The sequence below is a fragment of the Chrysochloris asiatica genome, unplaced genomic scaffold (assembly GCF_000296735.1).
Source record: "Chrysochloris asiatica unplaced genomic scaffold, ChrAsi1.0 scaffold00069, whole genome shotgun sequence".
Classification (NCBI taxonomy): Eukaryota; Metazoa; Chordata; class Mammalia; order Afrosoricida; family Chrysochloridae; genus Chrysochloris; species Chrysochloris asiatica.
The window spans coordinates 9653804-9667643 of record NW_006408587.1 but is presented as its reverse complement, the minus strand read 5'-3'; the positions used below and the strand labels follow the sequence as shown (position 1 = coordinate 9667643).

Sequence of the window (13840 nt, the reverse complement as noted above, 5' to 3'; positions counted from 1 at the left end):
GGAGAGCTGCCCTGAGCGCTCCCGTGCCGAAGCAGCCCGGCCCCATTTACGCAGCGAGCCAGCCCATCCCTCGTTCGTCCCAGCTCCCGGAGTCGTCTCGCCCCGAGGCAGTGCTTTGCCTCGGTGCCACGACGAAATGGGCCCGGCGACTCACAGCGCCACCGCGCGCCAAATGGCCCGGCCTCGCTTTCGCCACTGCCGTCGCCGCCGCCGCCGCCGCCGCCCGGCTGGCCGCACGGCGCTGCACTGGGGGCGGGGAGTCTGATGGGAGACGCGCGCGGCGCAGAGGAGGCGGCGACCCGGGAGAGGGAGCGGGAGAGGGACTGGGCGCGGGAGGCGGGAGGAGGGGAACAGAGGGAGGCGCCGCCGCCGCCGCCCGCCCCTTTCCGCTGGGGAGCAGCTGCAGCAGCAGTAGCGGAGCCGGAGCCGCGCAGCCGCCACTGCCGCCGCCGCCGCCGGGAGATGTGGCCGGTGCCCGCCCCGAGCCGCGCTGCCTCCTGAGTCCCCGCCGCCGCCCGCGTCGCTGCCGCTGCCGAGTCGTGCCGGGCCAGGCCGCGCCCTCCCCGGGCGCCCGCCGGCTCGCATGCCGAGGGGCTCTGGGGCGTAGCTGCGCGCCCGGCGCCGCCTCCGGGCTCCACCGGCCCCGCCATGGGCTGCTGCAGCTCCGCCTCCGCCGCGCAGGTGAGGGGCGCCCGCCTCCCGGCCGCCCTCCCGGATGCCTCCGCATCTCTGCGCCGCGGGCGCCCACCGCCCCGATGCCCCCTGCTGCTCCCGATCCTTCCTTTTGCCCACTCTGCGCTCCAAATACTCCCACCCCTGTCTCTCTTCCTCGCCTGCGCCTCGCAGATGCCCCTGCGCTGGCTCCCTTGGCGGCCGACTCGCAGGCGCCTCTGCATAACCCCTGTACACCGTCGGCTTTCCCCGCTCCGAGTCTCGACTTGGCCTCCTCCTCCCAGTCACACCTGAGCGCCCCGTCCCGCTCGCCCGCAGGTAGAGGCAACTCTGGCGCCTGCTCTCAGCCCAGGTGGCACCCCTTACCCTCGTCTTGCGGGCCTTGCTCATCTCTTCCCACCTCCGTACAGTCTCCCCCCGACTATTTCCTGTGCTCCTAGGAGGTACAACCTCAGCATGGGTTCTTCACCTTCCTCCCACCTTATTCCAGTTTCTGCTCCATTAGAGATTCTGTCCTTTTTCTATTACCCACCGCTCCTGTCCTTATTCAAGTGTTTAAGCGGGTCCCGGAGCCCTTCGAAGACCCTCTACCCAGATCCCACTCGCTGGTCCCGCATCCCATTTCCCCGTTGTGCCTCAACCCGAGGCATCGCGGCCTCACCAAACCCGGAGGCCCCTGCGGGATCGCGGGGACTGGCCTGGGAAGGAGATTGGGCACCTGGTGGGTGACGGGAGCGTTACGGAAACTCCCTCTTTGTTGCCAGTGTAACAGGAGGAAGAGGTGCCGAATTTAGTTTTTCTGTGGGCACTGGCTGAATGTTGTCGCTGAGGGCTGAGATGCAGAGATTCTCCAGCTTCTACCCTGCCCCCATCCAAATTTCTCTAACCTCCCTCTCTCATTCCAATCTGAGCCCTTAACCTGGATGGAAATGTTTAGACAACTGTATACAGATCAAATGTAATAGGACTTGACTGCGAGCCACTAATAACTGAGAGGACTTGTTTGTAAATTACCTAATTTAGTGGATTAGTGAGTGTATTTACAAATACGATAAAAAGCAGTCAGGAATACTGCATCAAACTGTCTGGTGGTGGTGTATGAAAAATAGGCTCTGACAACGCCTGGTGTATAATCTCATCGTCTTGTTAGTGTAGAATTTAGCTGTAGTCTGATTTGTTTGCTTTCCGTGGGGTGGGGGTGGGGGTAGTAGAGAGAAAAGGGTTCTTGTTTTTAGAAATGAAGGCTGGTTGGATCTTGGTGAAGAAAAATGCTAGTTTGGGGGGGAAAAATTCCTCCTGAGATCTAGCATCTGTGATAATGCCAGAAGTGTTTTTGCTAAATGACTATATATAACTCAGTTTTAAATAACCTGCATACTTGTTGTGAAAATCTGAGATCTCTTGGGGAGAAAATGACAAAAACTGCAGAGAAGGGGTATTTGTGTTTCATTAAGTATCCATCCTACTTGCCCAGTTTATAAGTTTATTATTATTTTTTTTTAGTGTTTGCTCACCCCTGTGCATTTTTTCCTTCTAGGATTATAGTCAGGCTGATTGGTTTAGTTAGTTAAGCCTTTCTCTTCAGGTAGAATAGCAAAGGAAAAAACTATCAGCCGTGGTGTTACAAAGGAGCAGCTTGATTGCCAGGGATTTCATGTGACTGTATGAAGGATCAAAAGTGCACAATAACTGGTTGGAGATGTTTTCTTTCTTTTTTTGAAATGGTGGTGGTGGTAAGGAAGGAGACCTAGTTGAGTACAGCCATCTTATATTAAATTGAATTTAATCTTCACCAAAAGCTGCCTTTTAAGAATTCATTTGCTTTACATTCTCTTGGTGATGAAATGCCTTTTAGACAGGAAAATACAGATAGTTAATGGATGTCTTCTTCAGTGTGTGAACAATTAAATTCAGGAGGAATGGATGTTGCACCAAAACTCTGCTTTAATAGCATGTAGTGGGCCTCACATGTGTTTAGCTCCGTAGCATACTTTTCAGAATGCTGTCACCTACATTTTCTTTGCTTTTTCCTTTGCTCACAGCTACTGTTTCCTTCATGCCATGTTCTACAGACAAGATAGATGTATGTCATGCACCCTGAGGGTTGCACTTTTTTCCTATGGGTTTTTATAACCAATCAGCACCTGTCACGTGCCTTTAAGTTCAGCTGTAGGGACATGTAGTGTTCACTGGAGCATTAAGGAGCAGGTTTTGTGTCAAAGAGCTGATAATTATTTTTTTGTTTATTTGAGATTTTGGCATCATTCTTTATTTAAGGGATGTTACCCATCTGCTGGCATTACCCATCTCCTGTCTGGAGTACCACTACTTTGAGAATAATAGTGTATCTATATGTGTTCTACTGAAACAGTACAGGGATGCAAATCCAAACCTCGCCAGATGGAACCTCTACATCCCTTCCAGCTTCTCTTAGTATTTTCAGGCAGAATATGTTTGTTTTATCCCTGCTACTGGATTGTTAGCTTCCCATAGGAACTGCTTTGTATCTACTGCACTGCCTCACTATCATGTACATAATAGTTGCTCAGAAATGTTCGCTGAATGGAATGTATACACACAAATTTAAATACCTGTTAGCAAGTGACATTGAATATGAATTCAGCCTTGACCGGCCAACTACTGTGTCACTTCTACTGGCTGGTGGGTGCATCTTAACCACGCTATCCTCTTCTAACCTCAAACTTGAGCTGTTTTAGTAAAAATGTACTGGCCTTTCTCACATTGCTTCTTTGTTCTGTCAATGATGTTACCAGTTTTACAAAATTAAGTGGCTGTTCTCTTCCTCCTGATGTCTTGCTCTTAGTTCTTATATTTTGGTTGGAGCAGTGGCCATCACAGCTTAAAAGACCTTGTCTTGAAAATTTAATAATAGCCTGCACTGCACATCAAAACAACATGTTTTGAGGTAATCTGCAGTTCAGATTTCTCTGTGAAAGTGTCAGCAACTTTAAAGTCCTAGTGGTAGTGTTAAGTCCCATCGAGTGACTTCCAACTCACAGCCACCCTGTATAGAGTTTTCAAGGAGCAGCTGGTGGATTTGAATTGCTGACCTTGTGGTCCAGGGCTTATCCTACAGCGCCACATTAGGACTCATTTTTGGAATAAAAAATTCCGCTAATAGTCTCTTGGTATGTTGTAGACTCTCAAAGAAGAGTTTTAGGTCTTTCAAATGGTTTCATCTATTGCTGTCTGCTCTGGTATTTTCATTTTCTGGGCAGCATCTGGGTGTCATAATTTACCATCATATAATTATCCTTGTTTTAGGATTTAGATCAAAGAAAAGTATAATAATCTATATTAACATGTATTTCAAGGAGTAATTATTGGTAGAATAATTTGTGCAGTGTTAGGTCTGTACAGTCTCTACAAACTCGTAAGGTGTCTAGTGAGTCAGGGTACTTGTTAAGTGCCTTCAAGTCAGATATGACTCATAGAGACTCTTTTAATTATGTGTTTTTATGTAATGGCCACTATAAGGAGTTTACTAATATTAACAATTACTCAAAAGAAGCCAACAAATGATCATCTTTACCTAAAAATCTTTTTGTGTGTAATGTTTTTGTTGTTACTGAGAATATACACAGCGGAACACACATCAATCCCAACAATTTCTGCATGTACAATTCTGTGACATTGATTACCTTCTCAGAGTTCTACAAACCATTCTCACCCTTAAAAATCTTTTTGAAGATAACATAAAAGTGAGGTAGTCTTGGATTTCATTTTACAATACTGATTCTTCCTTGAAATGTATTCCCGTCTCTCCATAATTCGTTTCTTCTGTTATAACCTGACATAATTTCTATTCTTGTAATGTTAAACTTCAAAGTTCACTTATAAATCTTCAGATTTATTAAATGTTCTTTCCCATTGACAAGCCAGTTTGAATGAAGGAGGCTTTTGAAAGATTACTTAGCAAATTGCCATAAGTCTTTGTGGTTAATGGCCAGATCATTATTTCTCACAGCCGTGCTGTGGAGACCAGGAGAATTTGTGAGTGCCCTGAAGTTCTGTGCCCTTCACATCTAACCTTAGAAATTGTGAAAGGGGCAGAAGAGAATCTTTCTCATTGAACAAACCGTTCCGTGTCTACTTGACTTTAGGAGAAATTTTCTTATCTTGTCCCAATGTCTTCAGTTTGAGAACTATAGCAGGGTAAGTCAAAAAGTGTTGCTACTAGAATTTCAATTCATGCATGCACAGGTTTATTCCAAACAAAACATGTTTAAACTTGTCTCTGCCATCAGTGGAGAGTTCTCTGAGTAGCATACTTGCCTTAGTCTCAAGGTGCCTTCAAAAAAAGAAAAAAGGCCACATCCAAACCCGCTTCTCAGGGGATCTGCAGGGCCAGTTTAATTCAAGGCAGAGGTCAGCTCAGGTGACGGTGATGGAGTTTTAGCATTCCAAAGGGGTATCCTAATAGATTTTATTGAAGGACAAAGGATGACTGCAGTGACTTATTATTAAACAGTTTTAAGAAAATTGAAAACTGCAGTAGTGAGAAAAAGGCCAGGAAAGTTTCAGAGGAATTTTTTTCCCATCAGGATAAAGCTCCTTCTCATTCTTTGAGGGTTGTGTTAAGTGCCATTGTGTTGAATTCAACTCATGGCGACCCTGTACAGGATTTCCAAGAAGAGGTTGGTGGGTTTCAAAATGCCCATATTGCAGTTAGCAGTCCATTGCTTATCCTACAGCACCACACCGGGTCTTTTCCTAGGAGAATTCCCTTGGGAAACCTCACCCCATCTACCCTATAGCCCTGATAATTGCCCCTTTGGACTCTTTTGTTTCCGAAACTCTTAAGAGTTTTGAAAGGAACATGATTTGAGTCCCTCAAGGATGTCAAAACTGCTGTTTTGCAAGAATTCAGAATTCTTTGGAGGAAAAGTTAGAGAGATGGAAACACTGACTTCAGAAGTGTTTAGACAAACAGTAGTCTCATGTTTTGGAATTTTTGTTTAATAAAAGTTTCTATGATTTTGTAGCAATTCTTTTTTGAAATACCCTCATATTTTTAATGGCCTTTTTCTAACTTTTATCTTGTCTTGGGATTGATGAAAAAAGAAGATCTAGTTAACAGCTGAATATGTTAATTTTGACTTAACAGAATTTTAGTAATACCATAGTCTACCTCTGTTTGGGGGAAATTGAAATCAGATGGTAAAAATGAAATTTGAAGAGATTTGGAAACTACCAACAAAGACTCAGCTATTCTATTAAAATAGGACCTGCTAAGGGAATTTATCATATGTAAAACAAAAAAAAGCATGGCATGAAGGTGACAGTGTTTCTGGTTTTTCCTTAAGCATACAGGACTGTTGCATAGACGATCTACTTCTCAAAATATATAAATCAAAAGTTAATGTTAAAATCGACTGGAAAATAATGTAGAGATGATAATAGTTTTTCTGTAGTTATTTTTTTGTACAGCTATTTTCATGTTTTAATCTCTATAATAACTCTGAAGTTGTTAATAACAGTTGGGTTTACTTCTATTTGACATTTGAGAGCTGAAATTTAGGAAACTTGGTGGAAGTCATAAAGCTACTAAGCAGTAGACCCAGACTTGAGCCCCAGGTCTTCTGAATCAATCTACACAGCAAAACATACACCAATTCAACAGTTGCTACGTGTACAATTTAGTAACATTGACTGCATTTTTCAAGTTTTGCAGCCATTCTCCACCTTCTTTTTCTTCCCTCGTTAACATAAACTCATTGTTAGTTAATTATTGCTGTTGTCATCTTAATCTCATATGTTGTTGTTGTTGTTATGTGCCCTGGAGTTGGTTCCGACTCTTAGTGACCCTGTACAGGGTTTCCGAGGCTGTAGATCTTTATGGGAGCAGAACGCCTCATCTTTCTCCCGCGGAACAGCTGGTAGTTTCGAACTGCTGACCCTGAGGTTCGCAGCCCGATTCGTAACCACTACGCCAGACAGTTCTTAAAAGAGCATAGTACTCAAGAAGCTAATAGTTCAATTTTAAGGAGACTTAGGGGATATTTTCGGTTTAAAATTTAAAGATGATCTCAGGACAATAGTTTCAGGAGTTCATCTACCCTCAGTGGCTCCAGAAAGTCAAGCGTCCATGAGAATTTGACATTATATTCTGCATTTTCCCTCTTCTGACCAGGATTCTTCTATGAAATCTTGGACCAAAATGTTCTGTAATGGTAGCTGGGAGCCATCCAGTTTTTCCAGTCTCATGGCAAAGGAGGCCTTTGTTCATGGAGCCAATTAGTCCCCCATTCCATATCCTCCTGTTCCTAATGCTCCTCCTGGGGTTCTAGGTGATTAGAGCCCAGTTGTGCCTTGGATGGTCACCTGCAAGCTTTTAAGACTCTAGACAGTAGGAAGTAGAACAGAAGTACTAGACATGTTATTAATTCAATTAACTGGGATTTCTTGTGAAACTGGGCCCCTAAGCTCAGACCAAGGAGCCAGATCCCAGGAGGCCTTTGACTGTACGTGAAGGCCTCAGCAGCTACTCTTTTTTTTGGTTATTGTCGTAAATAACATCACAAAATTCCACTTTTGACCAGTGTACAACTTATTGACAGCAATGACAATAGTTGAGTGTGCATCCCTATGCCTAATCAATATGATTTTTCCATCATTAGAATCTGTCCTCCCCACGTCTCCCTTCCTTCCCATTCCTGATAAGCGCTAATAAACTTTGGTCTCTATGCATTTACCTTTTCTTGTCTTTATGTCTGTTTATAAGAGGTCAGAAAGCATTTGTTCTTTTGTGGTTGATAAAATTTTGTTCAGCATTCAGACTGTAACATGTGCTAAGACTTCATTTCACTTGTTGGCTGAACACTTGGTACAATTTGAATTAAAGAATTTCCAAGTTAAATTCATGCTACCATATTGATTTTTCTGCAGTTACTAACTGGGGAGCAACGGAGTATATAATACTGCAGAACTAGCCCCCTAAATGTTCCCTGGTTTAACAGATACTGTTTTTTAAAAAAACATGTTTTTGTGGTTGTTGAGAATATACACAGCAGAGCATGCACCAATTCATCTTTTTCTACATGTAGTACAAATTAGTAACACTGATTACATTCTTCAAGTTGTACAACCGTTCACACACTCATTTTCTGATTTGTTCTCCATTAACATAATCTCACTTGTTAGGGTCCTTGGAGTCACTTCCACCTCAGAGTGATCCTGTATCCAACAGAACTAAACACTCCCTGGGCCCCTGTTATCCTCACAATTATTGCTGTTTGATCCACTGTTTTAGCAACTGTTAATCCATTTTACTGAGGGTGTGACCCACTACTGTACGAGGAGGCATGATGTCCTTCTCCAGGGACTGGTCCCTCCTGATAACATGTCTAAGGTATATGAGATGTACTTAGTTAATATTACTTGATATTGTTAGCAACCCTGTCATTTAAAAATGTTAATCTGGAAAATAATTACTTTAAAAAATATATGGTACTACTACCAGCGGTTCCGTGGGAGGAAGATGAGGCTTTCTGCTCCCGTAAAGATTTACAGCCTCGGAAGCCCTGTGCAGAGTCACTATGGGTCGGAACCGATTCCACGGTACTTAACAACAACTGATAATTGACTAGTAGCTATTTTTTTTTTTTTTTTTTTACCATACATACACACACACAACTACTCTAACTGCCAAAAAAATTACTAAATATTTCAGTTTGTAACACTGGCATAGGTGTTTTGGAGTTGGGAACAGTCACTTTTCTGCTGCATAAGCTAGAATGCAGAAATACGAAATGATCTGAAGTCAGAGAGATTATGATGTAGCTATGACTAGAAAGGAGTCCTGGTGTGGTGCTGTGGGTTAATGATCCAGACTGCAAAGCTGTCAGTGGTTCAAGCTCATGAGTTGCTCCTCAGAAATCCTATACAGGGTTGCTATGAGTCAGAACCTACTCAACGGCACTTAACAACAACAACATGACTAGAAACCTGGTATCTTGATCTCTTATTCTCTTCTATATTGTTGTTACGTGCTGTTGAGTCGATTCTGACTCATAGAGACCCTGTATAGAATTTCTGAGGATTGGCTGGTGAATTTGAACTGTCGACCTTGTGGTTCAGACCGACCTTTTGGTCCGGCGCATTATCCAATAGTGCCACATCAGGTCCTACGTCTATTTATCTTTTCAAGCTTCACTGCATATTGTAATTACCTGGAGAACTCCAAAAAGTACTGATGCCTAGATCCCATTCCCAGATATTCTGATTTAGCTGGTCTAGTGTTACAGCCTGGGTCTCAAGATTCCTAAAGGTTACCCCATTCATTGATTCACATATGCTGCCAAAGTTGAGAACCACTGTGGTTTTTCCTTGGTAATTTCCTCCTGTGGTTTCACTTATAGCCTGACACTTCTCAAACTGAATTACTGAACTGAGAAGAAAATTCTGTCGTGGCCTCTGAACCTTGCATCCCACTGATTCCTTGGCACTTCCACTAGAGTTTCGTTATGTTATTAAGTGCCATTGGTTCTGACTTATAGTGACACTGTATAGGTTTTCTGAGGAGCGGCTGGTGACTTGACTCATCAACCTTGCAGCTAGCAGTCTAGTGCTTACCCTATACCCAAAATTAACAATGCAAACACAGCCTTTAAAATTGAACTATACAAACAGATACATCTTTTTTGGTGAACTCTGGTTCACTAAATAACACAATGTCCTGGTTGTAGAAGCTGGAAACCTAAGCCTTAAATGTTCACTATCCCTTTCTAGTTACCTCATTTTGCCTCTTTTGCATCCTATACTACCCACTGCCAGCACCCTATTCAAGCTTACCTCATCACTGACTAGAATGCTTGGATACAAATCTTTCTGTATTCATGCGCCTACTAATCTTGTTCCACACTGTAGTTAGTGACCTTTGTAATGACTGAAGCTGATTGTGTCCTTCTATTGCAAACCCTTTAATGGTTTCTAGTGCTCGTAGGACAAAGACCACAATCCCTGACCTTGGCCTAAATCTTTTCATGGATTGGTCCCTACCTCTCTCTGTCTTCATCTCGAATCATGCTGCTTTTTTCTCTTTCTGCTCCTACCTCAGTGGTCTTTACAATTCCTCAGCTGGTCATACTCCGTCTGCTAGGGCTTTTGCACACACATACTGTTTGCTTGTCTGGAAGGCTTTATGAACATTCTCCCTGGCCTTTAGCTGGCTATTACTCATCCTTAAGTCTCAGCCTAAAAGTCATATTCGTATATAAAGCTTCCCAGAATCTTCAAACCAGCCTTCATTTTCTCTCATTGCTTTCTGTATTTTCTCTTTGAACACTTAAAGCAAGAAATGAGCAATTATATGTTGTTGTTAAGTGCTGTGGAGTTGCTTCTGACTCAGCGACCCTGTGTAGTGTTTCAAAGAGTGGTTGCTGGGTTTTCAGTTAGCAGTCCAGTGCTTACCCTACTGTATCACACCAGGACTCTAAATGATATTAATGTACTGACCATGAGTTGGCAAACTATGACCCATGGGCCAATTCTGACTCACCACCTGATTTTGTGTAACCTGTAAGCTAAGAATAGTTTTTACATTTTTAAACTGTTTTAAAAAATGAAAAGATATTATTTCATGAGACATGAAAGTGATGTGAAATTCAAATGTCATTGCCCATACATAAAGTTTTATTGAAGCATAGCCATGCTTGCTTGTTGACATGTTGTCTGTAGCTGCTTTGGTGCTAGGGTGGCAGAAGGGAGTATCTGTGATAGAGACTTTAAGATTTACGAACATAAATATTTACTAGGGAGCCTTTTACAAAAAATATTCACCCACCCCTAGTCTAGACTGAGCTTAGAAAGACAAGGGACCATACCTGCTTTGTTCATTGCTGTTACTCTCTGCACTTAGCTGGCACCTGGTATATATAGTAGGTGCCCATGAAATATGGTTGTTAAGTGCGCTCTAGTCAGTTCTGACTCATAGCAAACCCATAAAGGGTTTCCAAGGAGCGGCTGATGGATTTGAATTGTCGACCTTGCAGTTCAAACAGACCTTGCAGTCCATGCATAGCCTACAGCACCATGCCAGGAGCTATTAGAATGCATTAATAAGTGTTCTTTTTCCTCCCATGGATAAATACTACTTTAGCAACTCGTGTTTTAAAATGTTATTACCGATTAAAAAAAATTTTTTTTAAAGAACAGATACTTTAGAAGAAGACTCTCAGCAGATTTTTCAGCAGCACTCTTAAATAGCTTGTCTATTACAGATATACATGTCATGTGTATAGGGAGTATACCTAGAGAGGTAGAAGTTATTGGGTCAAGGTGAATAGGAAAATATGAGTCCATTTCCAACAATGGGCCAGTTTGCTGATATTTTTAGAGCAGGCACAAATGGATGGAATTTTATGTATAGAGTTGTAAATAAAAAGTGTTAGAGCTAGTTGGTGTTAACGGGCCAGCCAGTCTGGTTCTGACTCGTAACAATACTGTATAGGGTTTCCGAGGAGGTGCTGGTGGGCCTGAACGACTGACCTTGTGGTTCAAACCAACTTTGCAGTCTAGTGCTTAGGTATTGTTATCTCCTGTGGGATTTTTTTCTGGATGATAGTTAAAAGTTTTTGTCACAGTAATATTTCTTCCCTTATAGTGCTTTTGTTTTTTTAAATTTATCTTGGTATAACATAATGTTCTAATTTTTAATTTATGTATTATATAATGTTCAATACTTTTTTTAGGTGATTTAAAACTTTGCATTTTCAGTATGTCGTAATATATTCAAGGGGGAAGGAATCTATTTTCTCCTGCCTTTTGGGAAATGGCTCTCTAATCTTACATCAGTTGTATAATAAGATTTACTTAAAAAAATTTAGTTGATAAACTGCTGGAATTTGTGTGTGTGTGAAAGTAATATTAATTATTACTGTCCTGGTAGCTGTTTTCTACAATATCCTACAACCACGTATTTACACATGGCTGTTTAATAGGGATGTTGTTAAAAGTTATTTTTATTCTAAGTTTTCAGTTGTGAAATCTGCTCAAGATTGATAAATAGAAGTATTTGAATACATTTGTGTAATGTAAAATAAAACAGAAGATGGGGAAAATTAGAAATGGTTACTTTGCAATGCTTAAGAAATAGTGAAGATATTGAGATCGTTTTATTTTTGAAGCCGTGTAATAATATGATAATCTGTTAATATTTTTCATTATAAATCACTTAGGTTGTTTCAGCTATAAGAAATAAAATCCTTAAATCCAAATATCTAACACATTGAGGGAAAGTTATTATTCCATGTAAGTTAAGAGGTGGGATGGCTTCTGGGTTGGTTAATGCAGTGGCTTGAGGGTGCCACTAAGTTCTTTGTATGTTTCTTTGTTGTCATTTTTGAGGAAGGAAGCTTTTCCTCATTTAGATCTCCTATGAGGCCAAGATGACTGTGACTTTTCCAACAATCATTTGCTGACCTGACAGTCTGCAGTGGTTTCCCTTTAATGGGAATTCTGGAGGGTTGCATACGTTCCTCTTCACTGTCTTTAGCTTGGCGGAAGCAGAGCCTTGGCTTAGACCAACCAACATTTCCCTGAGTCACGTGGGTGTGGGGTGGGGTAGGGTGGGGTGGAGTGGGGTGGCATGACTCTGGAACAAAATCTGGACTGTTGCCAGCAAGGCAGAAGGCAGGGAATGATGGCTGGGTCATCAGCCAATATTGTCAGCCATGTAGTTTGGCCATTTCCTCCTGCCTGTAAAAGCACACTTCTATCATGTTTCCTTAAGATTTTGTTTATATCAGCATTATAAAACTTTCCATTTCTTATAGTTGAAAGGACACAGTTATCTCCTTATCCTAGTGATAGTGATTGCTATCACTGGCTATCCTAGTGATAGCTCTGACCACTACTGGAGCCTGTGTTCTGCTCCACTGCCTCTTCTCTGTCTGTCTGTCTGTCTGTCTGTCTGTCTGTCTCTCTCTCTGTGTGTGTGTGTGTGTGTGTGTGTGTGTGGGTGAGGGTGGGTGGAGAGCAAGGAGAGCTTCAGTATTAAAAAGAGCATTTAAGTTTCCAATCAATAATGGCGAAGTAGCTAGACTACAAGGTTGTTTTGAACCACAAGGTCGGCAGTTCAAACTCACAGCTGCTCCTCGGAAACCCTATATAGGGTTGCTAGGCATCTGAACCAACTCAACAGCACTTAACATCAACAATAACAGCTAACTATTATTCTCACCAGCATTTGTCCTCAAGAGAATGCTGGGGGTCAGTATAACCTTGTCCCTCTGTAACTCTCAGTATCTTTTTCTCTGTCTTGTAACTTCTTACTTCTCTGTTTTGTTTATCTGTGTCTAAGAATTTTTTCTCTTATCTTTTTCCTAGAGTTTTCTTTTTGCCTGCTTCCTACCTCCACCTGATACATGTAGGGAGACTTTAATACTCAATTAATGATGGAGAGAGAAAAAAAGAGATTGCCTGTATTTTCTCTTTTCCCTGTTTAATTTTTGGTGTTTCATTTTTATGGAAACAATAATTAAACTAAAGATTCACATCATTATTTAAAGTATCCCAATAGCATGAAGACCTCTCAAAGTATTAAAGATACCTCTCTGTAATAGCTAATTTACAGAACGGGAAATTGTAATAAACTAATGTGTAAATATGTTCAGTGTTTGTAGTAATCAGATGATCTCACATTAAAGCACAGCTACCCCTTTATACCTGAAATTTTGGCAAAAAAAAAAAAAAAAGATTCAAAGTTCCTGTGGTTGTGTAAAAAGTATATACTTTGTTGTTTTGACTAATACATTGGAATGACCTATTGGGAACATTGTTTGACAACATACATTGAAACCATTTTTTAAAAAAGAAAAGCACACACACTTTTTGTAGTAATTTAAAAAGAATGAATAGTGCTCTATGTAAGAACCTTTGTAGCAGATTTATATTAACAAAAATGTTTTTTTTATCTTAAGCATAATATTTTTGATGTAAAACTTTTCTTTTTCTTTACTTAAAATTTAATTGAATTTAGTATATTCCATGTGCCTCATTTCCCCATCACCAAATAAATGATTCTCCATTAATTGGTGAGTGGCTTTCCATCTTCCTTATAAGAAATCTTTTCTCTGTTGCAACTTACAGGTCTGTGAGGGTCCTGGAGTACCCAACACTATCATGTAGTAGTGGGAGTGTGGGTTCT

General features: G+C 41.6%; 1 protein-coding gene across 2 annotated transcripts in view; it reads left to right on the top strand.

The window, feature by feature from the left end:
* The first annotated feature begins 386 nt into the window (after positions 1-386).
* Positions 387-13840, top strand: part of SLC44A1 (solute carrier family 44 (choline transporter), member 1) — a 178272-nt gene continuing 164818 nt past the window's right edge. For both annotated transcript variants that reach the window (XM_006864700.1, XM_006864699.1), the window contains exon 1: positions 387-681. In XM_006864700.1, coding sequence (XP_006864762.1) covers positions 649-681 — 33 coding nt within the window. In that variant the 5' untranslated portion in view covers positions 387-648. The remainder of the gene's footprint in view (positions 682-13840) is intronic.